General features: G+C 37.2%; 2 protein-coding genes and 1 long non-coding RNA gene across 4 annotated transcripts; 2 read left to right on the top strand and 1 right to left on the bottom strand.

Annotated features, from left to right (window-relative positions):
* Positions 1 to 22: 22 nt before the first annotated feature.
* On the top strand, positions 23 to 1,003 carry LOC113465571. Its single transcript, XR_003390236.1, has 2 exons — positions 23 to 369; positions 496 to 1,003. It is a non-coding gene; the product is annotated as an uncharacterized LOC113465571 (long non-coding RNA).
* A 70-nt stretch (positions 1,004 to 1,073) lies between these two features.
* LOC103524920 lies at positions 1,074 to 14,605 on the top strand. 2 transcript variants are annotated; one of them, XM_026820196.1, is made up of 4 exons: positions 1,074 to 2,058; positions 2,247 to 2,279; positions 12,579 to 12,765; positions 14,044 to 14,605. In XM_026820196.1, the coding sequence occupies exons 1-4, from the start codon at positions 1,416 to 1,418 to the stop codon at positions 14,108 to 14,110; spliced, it is 930 nt and encodes a 309-aa protein (XP_026675997.1). In that variant the 5' UTR covers positions 1,074 to 1,415; the 3' UTR covers positions 14,111 to 14,605. The 2 variants fall into 2 exon arrangements, with proteins under 2 accessions (XP_026675997.1, XP_008488183.1); XM_008489961.3 differs by lacking the exon at positions 2,247 to 2,279 and having other exon boundaries at positions 1,074 to 2,091.
* Positions 8,541 to 17,016, bottom strand: LOC103524921 (vasotab). Its single transcript, XM_008489962.3, has 3 exons — positions 16,860 to 17,016; positions 10,168 to 10,383; positions 8,541 to 8,874 (listed from the first exon to the last, which is right to left on the bottom strand). The coding sequence occupies exons 1-3, from the start codon at positions 16,888 to 16,890 to the stop codon at positions 8,816 to 8,818; spliced, it is 306 nt and encodes a 101-aa protein (XP_008488184.1). The 5' UTR covers positions 16,891 to 17,016; the 3' UTR covers positions 8,541 to 8,815.
* Between the last annotated feature and the right edge of the window lie 1,841 nt (positions 17,017 to 18,857).

Raw genomic sequence — 18,857 nt, 5'->3', positions numbered from 1 at the left:
ATAATAATGAACTTCGTCTAGTCTCTAGTGTTTTAGTATTTATTATAAATACATAGATAGGAAGATAGGTATTAGAGTTCTTTACGTATAGCAGGTTCCGTGAGAAATAGAAATTCAACACGGGAAGTTTTGACAAATAAAAAAAAAGACAAGGAGCGAAACCACATCGTAGGTAAATACTGAAATATAATAATGAACTTCAAAGTTCAATAGATGGGCTCTCTTGCCAAAGGTCCCGGGTTTGAGTACCGAAGTAGCATGGAAAAAGCAGTATCTACTATAGGTGTATCTACTTTAGATACTTCATAGGGTAGGTACATAACTAAAAAATAGGCACATACAGACTGGGTGATATACGTATGTAGTTATGTAGGTACATAACTAAAAAATAGGCACATACAGACTGGGTGATATACGTATGTAGTTATGTAGGTAGGTACATAACTAAAAAATAGGCACATACAGACTGGGTGATATACGTATGTAGTTATGTAGGTACATGGGAGATTGTTGGTCATTTGTTGGCACAAGTCATAAGGAGACGTTTTGGTACGAATATTTGATATTTTCCATAGGTATTAGACCATAGGTATTAGTTCTCTCCAAACTGTCCACAGTTAAAAGCGACATTGTTTTGCTCTTAATTTCTACAACACCGTTAGTCGTTCTAGACCCTCCTCAGTAGAACAATACGTTACAATTATGATACCCATTCCTGTATGCTAGAACAGGACCTGAATATTAATGAGCCCAGAGTGAAAACATTTCTTTTTAATTTCAATTTCTAGATTGTCATTTTCTAAAATCGATTTCAATTTTTATTTTTTGACAGACGAGTTCAGTTCATGAGACCATTTCTTTGGCTGTGACAAAAAATAGTTGCCAGGACCCAGTAAATTTTAGTTTGGATAAAATTGTCAGCGAAAATAAATATTTGTAAATGTTATAAACTTTCTGTAAAATAAAACTTCCATAAATTTAAATATTTGTAACAATCTAATAATCTCTGGTCATAAAAAGTTGCTTGGAATGTGAGATTTTGCTACCGAGGAATTTACTGTAACAATCTAATAATCTCTGGTCATAAAAAGTTGCTTGAAATGTGAGATTTTGTTACCGAGGAATTTATATAATTTTAGGTCTGTAATTCTGATTTTTGGTCTTTCTAAATATTGTCAAAAAACAATATTAGGATATTACGTATTCTACTTAATTTTAAAATTGATTCGCGAACTTTTGGATAACAATATCTACCTACCTATGTATGGCCTATCATAAGCTTTACTGTTGCGATGTTTTTTATGGTGTTAAAAAATTAAAATGACCTAAAAATAACTAAACTAGGTACAAGGAAAATAAAATTTAGATACATTATCTAAACGAGTACCTTCCTAAAGCTTATAAAAGATAAAATCATGAGATTTACAAATCGAGGTTTCGTGTGGACCGTTTGGTCAGTGGCTCAATTATTCATACTGGTATCCGCACGTGATGGTAGAGTAGACTCTTATCTAGCGGCTTACATGGACTCAAAATATCAGGACAAGAATACCCAAGTTGTATACGGCACTCCCATGGAAGACTCTAGTAGTCCTAATGCAGAATACGGGGCACCTGATAATTCACAGAACGAAATAGACAACTCTAGTGATATCAATACATCAGGCGAAAACAAAATCCCTCCCTCTACCAGCTACGGTGTGCCAGATTTAAATCAAACGTATCGGATACCTGAAACCCAACCAAGAGAACCTGTCACACAGAGACCCCTACCACATTACGGGCCACCAAAGTATTACTACGGCCCGCCAGTCAAACCAATATATGGGCCGCCACCAAGCTACCAGTATGGTCTTCCTATGACGGAGACACGCATGCCCATGATGCTATCCCACTTCCAGGGACTGGCTAGTCAGTTCTTGGAGTCACCAGATAATATCAAACTGGTTCTGGCAACAGGGCTTAAAGTTTTCCTGAAAGTTCTGGTGTTGAAGTTCATTATCAAGTTCTTTGTTATGATTGCACTCCTTCTGGTCATACCCAAGTTTGATATGGGATCTATGATGATGAGCGATAAGAACAAGAGTCGAAGTGAGTACCTTTTGTATTCTAACTTTCTTTTGAGTACCTTATTACATTTGAGTAGGTACATTATTATTACAATCATTAGATTCTGTGCCTACATTGTATCTTTTCTGATAATAGGTATCACCTAATATGTCGTAAGAGTAGGTACCTGTATGTATCTATGATGATGAGCGATAAGAACAAGAGTCGAAGTGAGTACCTTTTGTATTCTAACTTTCTTTTGAGTACCTTATTACATTTGAGTACATTATTATTACAATCATTAGATTCTGTGCCTACATTGTATCTTTCCTGATAATAGGTATCACCTAATATGTCGTAAGAGTAGGTACCTGTATGTTACTGATGGGGGTTTAATCCTGCATTCGCCAAAGAGTTACCCCTTCCTGATATTACTATCACTCAGATCGAGTGTTTCCGAGAAAAGTCAGCAACCCCTGATGAATAAGCTGGTAGCTACTGTACTACTGTTAAGCTCACTGGTTAGGTTACTCAGCAATCAGATTCGTCAGCAAAAAGAGTCACTTTCTGACACAACGCATTGGTGGAATACCGGTAATCTGCGAACACAATGACCTAAGGTTAATATCTACAGAGCTCCATCTATTCCAACATTCCAGAAGTATTCTGGACATATTAGACTCATGTAAGATTCCACCCATTTTGCGATTTCGAAAGGATGTTGTATATTGTAGCCAAGTGTGAATGAAATTAGAGATAGACTGAATGGCGCAGAGCACCAATAGTAGACAGACTGTAAATGAAAAAGAAAATAAGCATACCTATAATATAAATTACATATTAGGTTATATTTATGCGCGTATATAGAGAAGTTAATCTACGTAAAGCAAAGTAGGCATTTAGTTATTTACGGAAAGAGAAAAAGATTAATCTTAGTAACATGAAACAAACAGGCTATTCAATAATTTTATGGCACCATCATAATAATACCCATTATCAGTACAGAAATAACCCAAACATGATCTAAGATCTTTGATCAAATTTCGGACCAATAGAAAAATCTAAAACCCCCATCATGTATGACTTGAAAAAAAAGAGTGGTTTGCTAAAAAGATTTTTTTAGACTCATGTAAGAGACCTCAAAACGGATTCTATTATCAGTACAGAAATAACCCAAACATGATCTAAGATCTTTGATCAAGTTTCGGACCAATAGAAAAATCTAAAACCCCCATCATGTATGACTTGAAAAAAAAAGAGTGGTTTGCTAAAAAGATTTTTTTAGACTCATGTAAGATTCCACCCATTTTGCGATTTCGAAAGGATGTTGTATATTGTAGCCAAGTGTGAATGAAATTAGAGATAGACAGATAGATAACTACGCAAGCAAGTCTCCCAGTATTATCCTAACGAGTGCTTCTATTTATGTTATCTTATAGATTTAACATAAAGATACCCACAATACCCACATGGAAACAAATTGATTTAGTTCACAAGGAATTCATTGTCATGCAAATGCCGGACACCCTAGCTCGTTATTGAGACGGGAATTATTCAATAAAAAAATCCCTACAAGTCTTACCTGACAAGAATAACACACACTTCATTGTGGTGGACGTCAATTGACACAACTGAAGCTGCTCCGAGATGGCCCCCACAACCAATCTATTTCAATCTCTTTTAATCTATTTTCGTATACACGTATTTTCGACTCCCTATATTTTTACGTTCATTAATTCATGTTTCGTGTGTGCATTCTCCTCGAGACGTCTGGGTATTGTGTGATCTTCATGTTAGTAGTTCTGCTTTTGCTGTCTAATTATTTATAGGTAAGTAAGTCTCTTTCAACGATAAGCAATCAGCAAGTTGAACAAATAGACACCAAATCAAACATTTACGCGTGGTTCAAAATAAACAACGACACTAGCGCTCAGCTTGCGGAATTTCGAAGAAGTAGGTATATGGTTAGAAACTCACTTTTTGCAAACTCCGCGGTTAATGAGCTCAAACTCTCGAGTTTCGTCTTGTCAGAAACCGGGCCTTAATCAACGAATTGCCTAGCTTATAAAATGCTTTCACTTGAGCCATAAAAAGATCGAAATCAAATGAAAAATGTAATAGGTGGTACAACCTGGAAACTACTCATAACACAAACTCATAAACATTCGAACGCATAAAGATACCCACAATACCCACATGGAAACAAATTGATTTAGTTCACAAGGAATTCATTGTCATGCAAATGCCGGACACCCTAGCTTGTTATTGACACGGGAATTATTCAATAAAAAAATCCCTACAAGTCTTACCTGACAAGAATAACACACACTTCATTGTGGTGGACTTCAATTGACACAACTGAAGCTGCTCCGAGATGGCCCCCACAACCAATCTATTTCAATCTCTTTTAATCTATTTTCGTATACACGTATTTTCGACTCCCTATATTTTTACGTTCATTAATTCATGTTTCGTGTGTGCATTCTCCTCGAGACGTCTGGGTATTGTGTGATCTTCATGTTAGTAGGTACATAATTATGTATTTCATAACAGCTGATATTTTGTGACATTTGTTTATTTTGAAGGTTATTCAAAACAAATAAAATGATTTCGATTCTGATCGTCTCCTGTGAAAATATGAGTTCTTTCTTTTTTCTGATCTTATTTTCCAAGTTAAACAAGGAATAAACACTTCATTCGATGTGATCGTCATTCGTTGTTGCTTTAGTTTCATTTGTTGTTACTCGTACCTACTCTCATGCATGAGAAGATTGAGTTTTTTGAAAAACTGAAATAATAATAAATTTTGTACAACAATGGGTCGAAAAAATATCCTTCTGTGGGAAACCTCTAACCGAAAAGCTTTACCAAAGCTGACCAAACTTGGAAATTCGAATTTTATTTTGTGAACCAGAAATCACATTGGGGATCAAGGTTCTTTTATGAAGCTATTATTATTTTATTTATTTATTTTTTTGTGATTTCCATGTTTGTTATTGCACAGAGGGAAAAAGAATGAACCTTTCCGAAAAGAAACTTAAGAACTTGGTCTGGGAAAAAGAAAAATCGGCTTTCATGAACTTACGAGTTACGAGTACTTTTACTAACTACATTACTACGTTAACGTAGGTAGTAAAAGTATTTGATAGTAATATCTACATTCTACAAATCTACACCAATAGGAATTATTTTCCTCGGTGGACCTGTGGTCAAAGTGGTCGCCTGGTAAACAGAAAGGTGCAAGTTCAAACCCAGCGAAATTAGGTATTTCAAAAACCCAAGTTTTCCAATTATTTTCCTTAAATTAAATAAGGCAGGTTGGTACTTACCTACAATCATACTAGCGAAGGAAATTAGGAACACAGAGCACTGCTCTGAGTGATTGAGTATTTGTTCTTCATAATATTTAATGATTTACTTCATCTCACAATTACCTACCGATATTTCTCGAGGTAACCGGAGATGAGGTAAGTTATTTGTCATTTTGTAGCTGTAAGTAGGTAAGTAGGTACCTAAGTAACTTCATGATATTTTATACCTAAATATCAAATAGTGTAGGTACTGGGTAAAACAAAAGTAGCTCTTACCAAACATAGTAGGTACTTAGTATGTCCAACTACCGAATATAATTCCGAGCAAATGATATACCTACCTATTGTGCAAAGGCCAGCCCTTCCTACTCAGACCTTCTTACAGACCTAGGTCGAAACAGAGAATCCTGAATGAATCCGGACCTGTTGAATCCTGGAATGAATCCGCCCCTGTTGAATCCTGAATGAATCCACCCCTGTTGAATATCGGATTTGAACAAATAGGTTTTTCTGGTAGCCCTTTAGGTCCTGCATCAACCCTCAAGTGTTGTACAGTCGTTCGTGGGACAACCTTTATACAATTTTGGGGAGTCTCTATACTATAAGTTTTCGCCCAGAGAGACCCTGGTTTACTACTTTTACTAGTATCGCTATTGTTGCTTCGTAAAGGCAACCATTGATACATCCTGTATACACAAGTACTACTGTCTCTTGTTTATTAATAGGTTGCTGATTTATATCCCCTCCTAATAAATAGCGGCCTAGACTATGGTCCCATAACCTCCTCCATAGTGGCCTAGACCAGTGATTCCCAAACTGGGGTCCGCGGCCCACAAGGTGGTCGTGAAGTACCGCGCGACCCGCAGGAAGATCACATAAAATATAGTAGACGCTCTTATTAATAAGATAAAGGGAATATTTGGAAAAGCTTCAGATTCTTCCGAAAGAGACGACTTGATGAACAGAAGAAATTAATACCTACATAAGAGGGTCACAAAGATATGACTGCCGTCTAATTACGAATTAGGTATGCAATGTGCCAAACATTCAGATCGTAATACTTCTACAGTAATATACTTATTACAGTGTACCATACCAACCTCAGTGGTGTAGTGCTTAGCACGGTGGACTTTGAATCTGGAGGTTGGTGGTTCGAGTCCAAGTCAAGTCATAAAATTTAGCGTAGTATATTAAGCGGGGAACGCCATTTGTGACAATCATGTATGCTTAACACAATTAAAATTCCCGTGTACCTTACAAGCTTACAACTTACCTTCTACTGTGGGTACCAGACAGGCCAATCCTATTTTGGCCTATAATGGTTAAAGAGTTTATAAATTGTTATTTCTCTCTAAGAAGGAACCTGGAGAGCTAGTAGAAACATCAAAATGATATCCATAACGTTCTAGTACAAAAAAACTGTTTATTAGATAAAAAATAATAAAAATATAAACCTACCTATTTAAATAATTTCTAGATTAAGTTGAGGCCTATTAATTTCAGATGCAGTACACGTATACCTGTGCAAATAATACAGATTAGAAGTTACTCATAGAGTAAGTACCTATACAAACCTTTTGTTTTCTTTATTTAGTTTTTCCCACTATTCTCACTTTTTCCTGCAACTAGGAAGGTAAATGAATAAATGATCCCAATTTTTACCTATTAATAAATTTAATAAGTATCATAATTAAGGTTTCTGAGAGTTTACCTAGAATAATAATCCTAGTCATTCTTGTTTCTGGGAGATTAACCAGAATAATAAAATCCAAATCCGTGTTATTTCTGAGAGTTTGAACAGAATAATCTTCCTAGTCTTTATTTCTGAGAGTTAACTCAGAATAATAATCCTAGTCGTTATTGTTTCTGAGAGTTTACCTTGAATAATCATGGTAGTCCTTGTTATTTCTGAGAGCTAACTCAGAATAGTAATCCTAGTCCTTGTTATTTCTGAGAGTTTAAATAGGATAATCATCCTAGTGCTTATTATTGTCAAATGTTTTCTGAGAGTTTACCTCGAATAATCATGGTAGTCCTTGTTATTTCTGAGAGCTAACTCAGAATAGTAATCCTAGTCCTTGTTATTTCTGAGAGTTTAAATAGGATAATCATCCTAGTGCTTATTATTGTCAAATGTTTTCTCCTCAGAATATTAATCCTAGTCCTTGTTATTTCTGAGAGTTTAAGTAGGATAATCATCCTAGTGCTTATTATTGTCAAATGTTTTCTGAGAGTTTACCCAAACATGATGTCTCTCATGACGGATGGGATGTTTGGGGGCAGTCTCTTCGGATTCCAGAACGGTCATCACTTTCTGACACAACGCATTGGTGGAATACCGGTAATCTGCGAACACAATGACCTAAGGTTAATATCTACAGAGCTCCATCTATTCTAACATTCCAGAAGTATTCTGGACATGAGGTTCAATCTTTTTTGAAGAGGCTTGATGGAAGGAACTGTAGCAATAACAACGGAGGTCTTATTGTACTTGGAATACAATCGCGAAGAGGCATGCTCAAGAAAAACATTTGAAGTACAACACTGCTGCGGAGGATTTGAGGGCGTCCTTCACACTTCTGGTTTGTTCAACTGACGGGGCCCTTCATTTGGAATTCCATAGTTTTTTGAAGATAATTGCATTAGTTTTGAGCGAAAAGTGGAATGATCCGATTGTACAATCTGAAAATCGTACCTATTGGTATTGCTATGATTTTCTTTGTATCAATACGATTTTCTTATTTCTTTAATGGTCCAATCGTAAGATCATAGTGCGATAAATCGATCGTGTGATGTGAAATTGTGTAAAATTTCCGTGTACCTGGAAAATCTGTATGATCCGATTGTACAATCTGAAAATCGTACCTATTGGTATTGCTATGATTTTCTTTGTATCAATACGATTTTCTTATTTCTTTAATGATCCAATCGTAAGATCATAGTGCGATAAATCGATCGTGTGATGTGATATTGTGTAAAATTTCCGTGTACCTGGAAAATCTGTGCGATTCGTTCAAACTGACCGAAAAGGTGGGTGGGTATACATAGTACGTACATATTATGTATGCACTCCGCAGCAGCATTGTGCACCGGGTAAAATTATGTATCTACGATCTTGCATCCAGTCTTTTCAGCTTAAAAACTCACTGAAATTCAAACTGTCCAAAGGAAGAACTAAAATTTCGATAACACAAGATAAATAGAAAATGTACAAAATTTATTTACAGCATATTCGAGGGGAGAACAACAGAACTACTAATTAAACTTAATCATCTTTTATTACCTATTTGCTATCAAATACTCTGTTCTATGATCTTACTCAACTTTACTTAAACTAAACCTAATCGCCAATTTAAAGTTCGCACAGGCATGGCAATTGGCAACCATGTTCTTAAGATGGTTTGGCCTTCCGGTTTGTGGGTTCGGGCCAGGGGTGGATTGGATGTTAGACCGGTCTAAGCTAGACGGACGGGAGCAGTTCCCCCACATTCGCCATCTTTCTTAATGCGGAATGCTGAAACAGAAGGAAATCAACCATTGCCCCCTTGAGTAAAATAATTTTTTCCTCTACAAGTACTTGACGACGGCTACTTCCTCTGTGGCTTATAATAGCTCTAGTAGCGCGGTCAAACTTTTCTGACTTGGCGGGTACCTTCCAAGCAGTGCAAACGATTTGAAGAAGTTCAGCAAAGTTTGCATTGCTTTCCTTATGGGCAGCCAGCAGCCAGCCTAAGTCGCTGATACGATTCCCGCGCGGGGCGGACTGTGTCCTAAACAGATAAAGTTCATTCTCTGAACAACTTGCTCTTTCCTATCTTGTGATAACGGTGTCCTCCTTGTCTTTTCAATTTCAGGACGATAATGAAACAGAAGGAAATCAACCATTGCCCCCTTGAGTAAAATAATTTTTTCCTCTACAAGTACTTGACGACGGCTACTTCCTCTGTGGCTTATAATAGCTCTAGTAGCGCGGTCAAACTTTTCTGACTTGGCGGGTACCTTCCAAGCAGTGCAAACGATTTGAAGAAGTTCAGCAAAGTTTGCATTGCTTTCCTTATGGGCAGCCAGCAGCCAGCCTAAGTCGCTGATACGATTCCCGCGCGGGGCGGACTGTGTCCTAAACAGATAAGGTTCATTATCTGAACAATTTGCTCTTTCCTATCCTGTCCTCCTTGTCTCTTCAATTTCAGCACGATAAGACCTCCTTTGTTACAATTCCCTCTCTCTAAACAACAACTCTCATTGTGGCCCCGTGAAACAGAAGGAAATCAACCATTGCCCCCTTGAGTAAAATAATTTTTTCCTCTACAAGTACTTGACGACGGCTACTTCCTCTGTGGCGTGTAATAGCTCTAGTAGCGCGGTCAAACTTTTCTGACTTGGCGGGTACCTTCCAAGCAGTGCAAACGATTTGAAGAAGTTCAGCAAAGTTTGCATTGCTTTCCTTATGGGCAGCCAACTGCCAGCCTAGGTCGCTGATACGATTCCCGCGCGGGGCGAACTGTGTCCTAACCAGATAAGGTTCATTCTCTGAACAACTTGCTCTTTCCTATCCTGTCCTCCTTGTCTCTTCAATTTCAGGACGATAAGACCTCCTTTGTTACAGTTCCCTCTCTCTAAACAACAACAACTCTCATTGTGGCCCGGTCATAAACCCACACTTTCTAGCTTTCTACTTTTAGAACACGCGGCTCTTGGGCAAATACGTCAGTAAAGTTTGCATTCATTTCGTTAGAGGCAAATTAATAAGAATCAAAATTGTATAAGTAACAAAAAAGGGTCAATTTTAGCCCTAAAGATCACTTACTCTTAGCATTTTCACAGTTGTATTTTCTCATGACACACTCGTTTCCGAAAGTTATATCCGATTTGACATTCTCATCGTGGGCACAGACTGGTTCATAATTGGTTGTACAGATCTCTATGCATTTCGGGGGAGGGGTGTTCTTTTTCTTGTTGATCTGGGAGTTGCTACCTCCCTTCGCTGGATAGGCTGAGACTGACGCTATCACAGCCAGTGTCACTGCAACAGAAGGATGAAACAGATGATCAAAGAAACGCCTTGAGGGTAGGTACCTACTTGAAACAATTGGTAGCTACTTGCAAGCGAATTCACCCACATAGCCATCATGAAAATAAATGACGGACTAATTATATCTACAAGACCATGGTTGAGCCCCGGTAAACCAAAAGAGACTTTTCGGTAAAATTTTTTTGAGACTGACGCTATCACAGCCAGTGTCACTGCAACAGAAGGATGAAACAGATGATCAAAGAAACGCCTTGAAGGTAGGTACCTACTTGAAACAATTGGTAGCTACTTGCAAGCAAATTCACCCACATAGCCATCATGAAAATAAATGTCGGACTAATTATATCTACAAGACCATGGTTGAGCCCCTATTCGAGGGGAGAACAACAGAACTACTAATTAAACTTAATCATCTTTTATTACCTATTTGCTATCAAATACTCTGTTCTATGATACAAAAAGATGTCTTTTCTTTACTTTGCCAACACCATTCGGCGAAAGCTAAAGCCGCTACAACAACAACAACAACAACAACAACAACAACAGATAAAGGGGCCGCGGAGCGTTCACAGTTGAAAAAAAGGGGCCGCGTAGAAAAAAGTTTGGAAACCGCTGGCTGGCCTAGACTAATATGGTCCTATAAACATCTCCATGCTTGGTTGATTTATTTGATGAAATGTCAGGGACTCTTCTTATTGATCACAACGTTTGATATTAAACTGGTACACATAGCGATTTTCTTTTATGATCCGATTGTACAATCTGAAAATCGTACCTGTTGGTATTGCTATGATTTTCTTTGTATCAATACGATTTTCTTATTTCTTTAATGATCCAATCGTGAGATCATAGTGCGATAAATCGATCGTGTGACGTGATATTGTGTAAAATTTCCGTGTACCTGGAAAATCTGTGCGATTCGTTCAAACTGTCCGAAAAGGTGGGTGGGTATACATAATACATATGCACTCCGCGGCAGCATTGTGCACCGGGTAAAGTTATGTATCTACGATCTTGGAAAAAAAGGGGCCGCGTAGAAAAAAGTTTGGGAACCGCTGGCCTAGACTATGGTCCTATAAACATCTCCATGCTTGGTTGATTTATTATTTTGATGAAATGTCAGGGACTCTTCTTATTGATCACAACGTTTGATATTAAACTGGTACACATAGCGATTTTCTTTTATGATCCGATTGTACAATCTGAAAATCGTACCTATTGGTATTGCTATAATTTTCTTTGTATATCAACACGATTTTATTTCTTTAATGATCCAATCGTAAGATCATAGTGCGATAAATCGATCGTGTGACGTGATATTGTGTAAAATTTCTGTGTACATGGAAAATCTGTGCGATTCGTTCAAACTGTCCGAAAAGGTGGGTGGGTATACATAATACATATGCACTCCGCGGCAGCATTGTGCACCGGGTAAAGTTATGTATCTACGATCTTGATCCAGTCTTTTCAGCTTAAAAACTCACTGAAATTCAAACTGTCCAAAGGAAGAACTAAAATTTCGATAACACAAGATAAATAGAAAATGTACAAAATTTATTTACAACATATTCGAGGGGAGAACAACAGAACTACTAATTAAACTTAATCATCTTGACAAACGACTACCTCCTTGCCTGCGACCAATTAGACCAGGGCTGCACAAACTCACAGTGACCGCGGGCCGCATTGGACCTTAAAAGGGTGGCCGCGGGCCGCATTAATTTTTTAGCTGTAAAAAATGAATACCGCATTCATTTGTATTTGATTTTGGAAAATGAGATAGGGAATTTTTTTTTTAGATTTTTTCAAAAATAAAGTGTCCGAAGTTCATCCGTTTTGACATATTTTTTAGGTAATTTACCACACAAAAATCAGAAATTAAATTATAGCGCCAAAGGCAATTTTCTGAAAATTTTGTTCAACCTTTTAGGAACGCAGCCTGATTAAAGTTCAAAATATACTATGCCGCAGGCAATTTTTTCATAAAGTAGGTATGTACCTGAAGCTTGTCAAGAACTAATTTTTGAGGTACCTACCTAATTCTTAGATCCTCTTCTACACATTTTTTCTTCATATCGAAGCTCTGTTAAAAGGAGCAAAATAAAGTGGAGCGCCGCAGGCGAAATTTGAAACATTTTTATTTTTCGAGCAGTAACACCACTTTCATGGAAAATCGTATTTTTCAGCGATTTCTGACGAAACGTTGGACGCTCTGACCAAATTCGTGGAAGACTCATACGAATCATTCCGAACCAGAGGATCCATATTTCCGACCTGCACCGAGGAAAGTGAGCAGAGAGATTCCAATGTGAAACTGTTCTGTGATCTCAAGCGAAGTGCCAAGAGTCTCAACGACCAGTTTTCCTTTTCCAAGTAAGTTTTCATCGTAGGTAGTTTCATTTGTCCATTCCAAAGTCTTCACACCAACAGAAGTGTGGACTATCTAAAAATCAGGACTGGTAAAATTAGGATAGGTACGCTTCACTGGATGAGGAGAGTAGGTTCTAGGAATGCAGGTAAAAGTCCTAGTCCTGACGAAGTTTTTTAGAGCACTTAGTATTCGGTAGCTACCACATTTAAGTAAAATTCGATGGAAACAAGTGGAACTACGTTACGGAGCTATCATACGATTAAAATCCGATTGAAAGAAGGCGGTAGCTACCACATTTAAGTAAAATTCGATGGAAACAAGTGGAACTACGTTACGGAGCTATCATAAGATTAAAATCCGATTGAAAGAAGATACCGAAGAAACTACTCAGACCGAAGAGTCAAGTACCCTAAGCAATAGAATTTTGGACTCCACTGAAATGTTAATGTTATCAACTGAGAGCTATGAGGTAAAGGACTTAACAACACTACTTTTTGATATGGAGGAAGAAATGCGGTAGCTACCACATTTAAGTAAAATTCGATGGAAACAAGTGGAACTACGTTACGGAGCTATCATAAGATTAAAATCCGATTGAAAGAGGATAAATCGTTACACGAACTCCGAGGAGACACGGGGTTTAGATCAGTCCAGAACCAGCAGTTATTATTTTTAGTGGATGTGCCAAAAGTGCCCAATAACGTTTACTTTCTTTATGCATGAAAACGAGGTGGGAGAGATAGACAGGATGAAAGAGAGAGCCAGAGAGCAAAGAGAAATTGAAGCATAGAGCTAATGATTTTGTTAGAATTATTTAGTGGATGTGCCAAAAATACCAAATGTAGTGAGAACATGTTGTGGTCTTGATGAGGTCTAAAATTTAGACATTTAATGTTTTCGTACTTCGTAGTCGTACCTATTCAAATTAGAATTATTTAGTGGATGTGCCAAAAATACCAAATGTAGTGAGAACATGTTGTGGTCTTGAAGAGGTCTAAAATTTAGACATTATTAGAATTATTTAGTGGATGTGCCAAAAATACCAAATGTAGTGAGAACATGTTGTGGTCTTGAAGAGGTCTAAAATTTAGACATTTTGTTAGAATTATTTAGTGGATGTGCCAAAAATACCAAATGTAGTGAGAACATGTTGTGGTCTTGAAGAGGTCTAAAATTTAGACATTTAATGTTTTCGTACCTACTTCGTAGTCGTACCTATTCAAATTTGAAGTAGGTACTTACTACCTATAAGTCTGACAATCTCATTTGTATGATTTCAGGTTATTTCCCTCATTTCTGGTTCAATATTTGGAAAAGCTTCAGATTCTTCCGAAAGAGACGACTTGACGAACAGAAGAAATTAATACATACGAGGGTCACAAAGATATGACTGCCGTCTAATTACGAATTAGGTATGCAATGTGCCAAATATTCAGATCGTAATAATTCTACAGTAATATACTTACACTTACAGTGTACCATACCAACCTCAGTGGTGTAGTGCTTAGCACGGTGGACTTTGAATCTGGAGGTTGGTGATTCGAGTCCAAGTCAAGTCATAAAATTTAGCGTAGTACGAGTATATTAAGCGGGGAACGCCATTTGTGACAATCATTTATGCTTAACACAATTAAAATTCCTAAAATTCCAGTGTACCTACCTCACAAGCTTACAACTTACTTTCTACTGTGGATACCAGACAGGCCAATCCTATTTTGGCCTGTAATAGTTAAAGAGTTTATGAATCGTTATTTCTATCTAAGAAGGAACCTGGAGATCTAGTAGAAACATCAAAATGATATCCATAACGTTCTAGTACAAAAAAACTGTTTATTAGGTAAATTAGGTAAAAAATAATAAAAATATAAACCTACCTATTTAAATAATTTCTAGATTAAGTTGAGGCCTATTAATTTCAGATGCAGTAGGTACACGTATACCTGTGCAAATATTACAGATTAGAAGTTACTCATAGAGTAAGTACCTATACAAACCTTTTGTTTTTTTTTATTTAGTTTTTCCCATTATTCTCACTTTTTCCTGCAACTAGGAAGGTAAATGAATAAAATAATAATCCCGATTTTTACCTATTATTAAATTTAATAAGTATCTTATATAAGGTTTCTGAGAGTTTACCTAGAATAATAATCCTAGTCATTCTTGTTTCTGTGAGATTAACCAGAATAATAAAATCCAAATCCGTGTTATTTCTGAGAGTTTGATCTTCCTAGTCTTTATTTCTGAGAGTTAACTCAGAATAATAATCCTAGTCGTTATTGTTTCTGAGAGTTTACCTCGAATAATCATGCTAGTCCTTGTTATTTCTGAGAGTTAACTCAGAATAATAATCCTAGTCCTTGTTATTTCTGAGATTTAACTCAGAATAGTAATCCTAGTCCTTGTTATTTCTGAGAGTTAACTCAGAATAGTAATCCTAGTCCTTGTTATTTCTGAGAGTTTAAGTAGGATAATCATCCTAGTGCTTATTATTGTCAAATGTTTTCTGAGAGTTTACCCAAACATGATGTCTCTCATGACGGATGGGATGTTTGGGGGCAGTCTCTTCGGATTCCAGAACGGTCATCACTTTCTGACACAACGCATTGGTGGAATACCGGTAATCTGCGAACACAATGACCTAAGGTTAATATCTACAGAGCTCCATCTATTCTAACATTCCAGAAGTATTCTGGACATGAGGTTCAATCTTTTTTGAAGAGGCTTGATGGAAGGAACTGTAGCAATAACAACGGAGGTCTTATTGTCCTGAACATGGAAGGATTATTTCTGGGGCTCCAGGAAGTTTCCCTAATCATTCCACCACCGAGATAAAGGAATACCTTAATACCTTTCCTATCTCAGACTCCGTAAAATAACAAAGAGCGTCCTGAAATTGAAGAGAGAAGGAGGGCAGACTACGAGAAAGCCAGCCTTTCCGAGAACAAACCTTATTTGTTTAGGATAATGTTCGCCCCGGGTGAAAATCCAACCCGCCATCTAGAGGTGCGCTATCTTCCAGGGCCGTATTAAGGGGGGGGGAGGAGGGCCCCCCCTTACATTACTTTTTGAACTCTCAGCCCCCCACCCTCGAGGAAATCCTGGATACGGCCCTGCTATCTTCCAAGCTAACTAGTCGGACAATGCGTACGAATACTTACTGGTATTGTGGCATTTGTTGTAGCATTTCATCTGACACTTGTTAGAGAAGAGCATGAACGTGTAGGGCGGCTTGTGATATCCCACATCTTCTGCACACACGTAGCTGTTTCCATAGCTAGAGCCGCATTTCCGGCAATAGTCCAAACATTTGTGGCTCGCGTCCCGGCTTAGCACCTGAATATGTTGTTAGACGTTAAAGAGGTTATTGAAATCAACTACCTATTTTCAGTTAAACAAACTCTATAAATTACTGTCAAACAGAATCTAAAGTTTATAACAAACAGGATCTAAAATTTATTTTCATGCGTAAGGATAAGGATCTAATAAAAGACTGACGCTATCACAGCCAGTGTCACTGCAACAGAAGGATGAAACAGATGATCAAAGAAACGCCTTGAAGGTAGGTACCTACTTGGGACAATTGGTAGCTACTTGTAAGCAAATTCACCCACATAGCCATCATGAAAAAAAATGTCGGACTAATTATATCTACAGGACCTTGGTTGAGCCACGGTAAACCAAAAGAGACTTTTCAGTCTCATTTCGGTAGAATTAAAAAAAAAGAAACTTACCACCTGAACGAAACAGTATGGATTTTTAACTTAATTATAATATGGTTGATCAAATGTTTTGTTTGTTGTTTTTTTTTAAAAAAAAAGAAACTTACTACCTGAACGTAACAGTAAGGATTTTTAACCTAATTATATGGTTGATCAAATGTTTTGTTTGACGCTATAGGGAACTCTCGAACTGTTGAGCCCATTGTCGAAGTTAGTAGGTACAAACTACAAACACAACATGAAATAGGGAGAACAAAATAAGTCGCCGTCGCCGATTTAAAATCCAGTCCTCTCTAAAATTAATTTTATTCGAAATCCTAGGCGTTTCAATTAATTTAAAGTTAAGGATTTTTAGGAGTTTTCAGCATTTGACTTACCTGAGAACACTACAAACGCCACAAACTTCATGATTTCCTGAGACTGAGAATACTGACTATATTGTTGTTTTCCCTTGCAAACTTTGCACACGAATAACCTACATTCACTAGAAATAGAAACTCGGTAGCTTTATCGGATTGCACTAAACAGGCGATTAGCATACTCGACCTGTATTTATAGACATTGCTGCCAGAGGTTACGGAGGGGAATCAAATTAACGCAGTTAAACAAACTCTATAAATTACTGTCAAACAGAATCTAAAGTTTATAACAAACAGGATCTAAAATTTATTTTCATGCGTAAGGATCTACTAAATCATGTGAGGACTGACCAAAATCCTCTATGAAAACCAGGGACCGCTAAATATGACACTTTTATTTTTGGAAAAATATGTCCCTACAAAAAAGCTGCCTAGGTATACCTAGGTACTTATAGGTAACATGTATGTACATACTTGGGGTCTCTGAACCGGCTCAGCTGGCTGGGGACTTATTACCTTTTCATCTTGGTTTTTCTGGTACTTGTGCTGACGTTCATTGGGTGGGTGAATGTCATTGTAGCTTTCGAACTCATACTTGTATGCCGGTGTCTCTCTGACTGGACGTGACTTATGATGTGGTTCAGGCGAAACGCGATAGAAATGCTGACGATATTTCTTGTGATCCCATTCGATGCCAGTGCACTGATGAATGGCGCAGAGCACCAATAGTAGACAGACTGTAAATGAAAAAGAAAATAAGCATACCCATAATATAAATTACATATTAGGTTATGAATGGCGCAGAGCACCAATAGTAGACAGACTGTAAATGAAAAAGAAAATAAGCATACCTATAATATAAATTACATATTAGGTTATACTGTAGCTTTATCGGATTGCACTAAACAGGCGATTAGCATACTCGACCTGTATTTATAGACATTGCTGCCAGAGGTTACGGAGGGGAATCGCATTGACTTACAAGATCTTGTGGAATCTTTTTTCTGTCTCCGGCGAATGTGAGATTCATCGAACTATTGAATATTTATGTAAATTTAATCGCATTGACTTACAAGATCTTGTGGAATCTTTTTTCTGTCTCCGGCGAATGTGAGATTCATCGAACTATTGAATATTTATGTAAATTTTTAGGAGTTTTCAGCATTTGACTTACCTGAGAACACTACAAACGCCACAAACTTCATGATTTCCTGAGACTGAGAATACTGACTGTTGTTTTCCCTTGCAAACTTTGCACACGAATAACCTACATTCACTAGAAATAGAAACTCGGTAGCTTTATCGGATTGCACTAAACAGGCGATTAGCATACTCGACCTGTATTTATAGACATTGCTGCCAGAGGTTACGGAGGGGAATCGCATTGACTTACAAGATCTTGTGGAATCTTTTTTCTGTCTCCGGCGAATGTGAGATTCATCGAACTATTGAATATTTATGTAAATTTAAGGCAAATTGGACAGCATGAAGTAGGAAAGAACCATCCATAAAGCAATATTCCCCTTATGAATCCTTCTGCTTTTGCTGTCTAATTATTTATAGGTAAGTAAGTCTCTTTCAACGATAAGCAATGATGTAAATTTAAGGTAAATTGGACAGCATGAAGCAGGAAAGAACCATCCATAAAGCAATATTCCCCTTATGGATCGTTCTGCTTTTGCTGTCTAATTATTTATAGGTAAGTAAGTCTCTTTCAACGATAAGCAATCAGCAAGTTGAACAAATACCTAGACACCAAATCAAACATTTACGCGTGGTTCAAAATAAACAACTGAAAAATCAAATCATGGGAGTACACTTTCCTACAGCCTAATTAGGAGGATGCTTTCTTTAAGAATAAAATACTATTATTATATTTGGGGAAATAAAACGGATCACACTTAGGGCCCAGTTTGTCTTGCCATAAAAAGATCGAAATCAAATGAAAAATGTAATAGGTGGCACAACCTGGAAACTACTCATAACACAAACTCATAAACATTCGAACTTCAGGAA

Source organism: Diaphorina citri, unplaced genomic scaffold, assembly GCF_000475195.1.
Source record: "Diaphorina citri unplaced genomic scaffold, Diaci psyllid genome assembly version 1.1 scaffold127, whole genome shotgun sequence".
NCBI lineage: Eukaryota > Metazoa > Arthropoda > Insecta > Hemiptera > Psyllidae > Diaphorina > Diaphorina citri.
The sequence above is the reverse complement of the archived record's forward strand: the minus strand, read 5'-3'. Positions and strand labels throughout refer to the sequence as shown.

Coding starts and splice junctions, on each gene's coding strand:
- LOC103524920 (XM_026820196.1), top strand. CDS start 1,416: ATGAGATTTACAAATCGAGGTTTCGTGTGGACCGTTTGGTCAGTGGCT. Junction 2,059..2,246: donor ACCCAAGTTTGATATGGGAT/CTATGATGATGA, acceptor ACCTGTATGTAT/CTATGATGATGAGCGATAAG. Junction 12,766..14,043: donor GACCAGTTTTCCTTTTCCAA/GTAAGTTTTCAT, acceptor GTATGATTTCAG/GTTATTTCCCTCATTTCTGG.
- LOC103524921 (XM_008489962.3), bottom strand. CDS start 16,890: ATGAAGTTTGTGGCGTTTGTAGTGTTCTCAG. Junction 10,384..16,859: donor GGCGTTTGTAGTGTTCTCAG/GTAAGTCAAATG, acceptor CTTCTGTTGCAG/TGACACTGGCTGTGATAGCG. Junction 8,875..10,167: donor CAACTGTGAAAATGCTAAGA/GTAAGTGATCTT, acceptor CTTCTGTTTCAG/CATTCCGCATTAAGAAAGAT.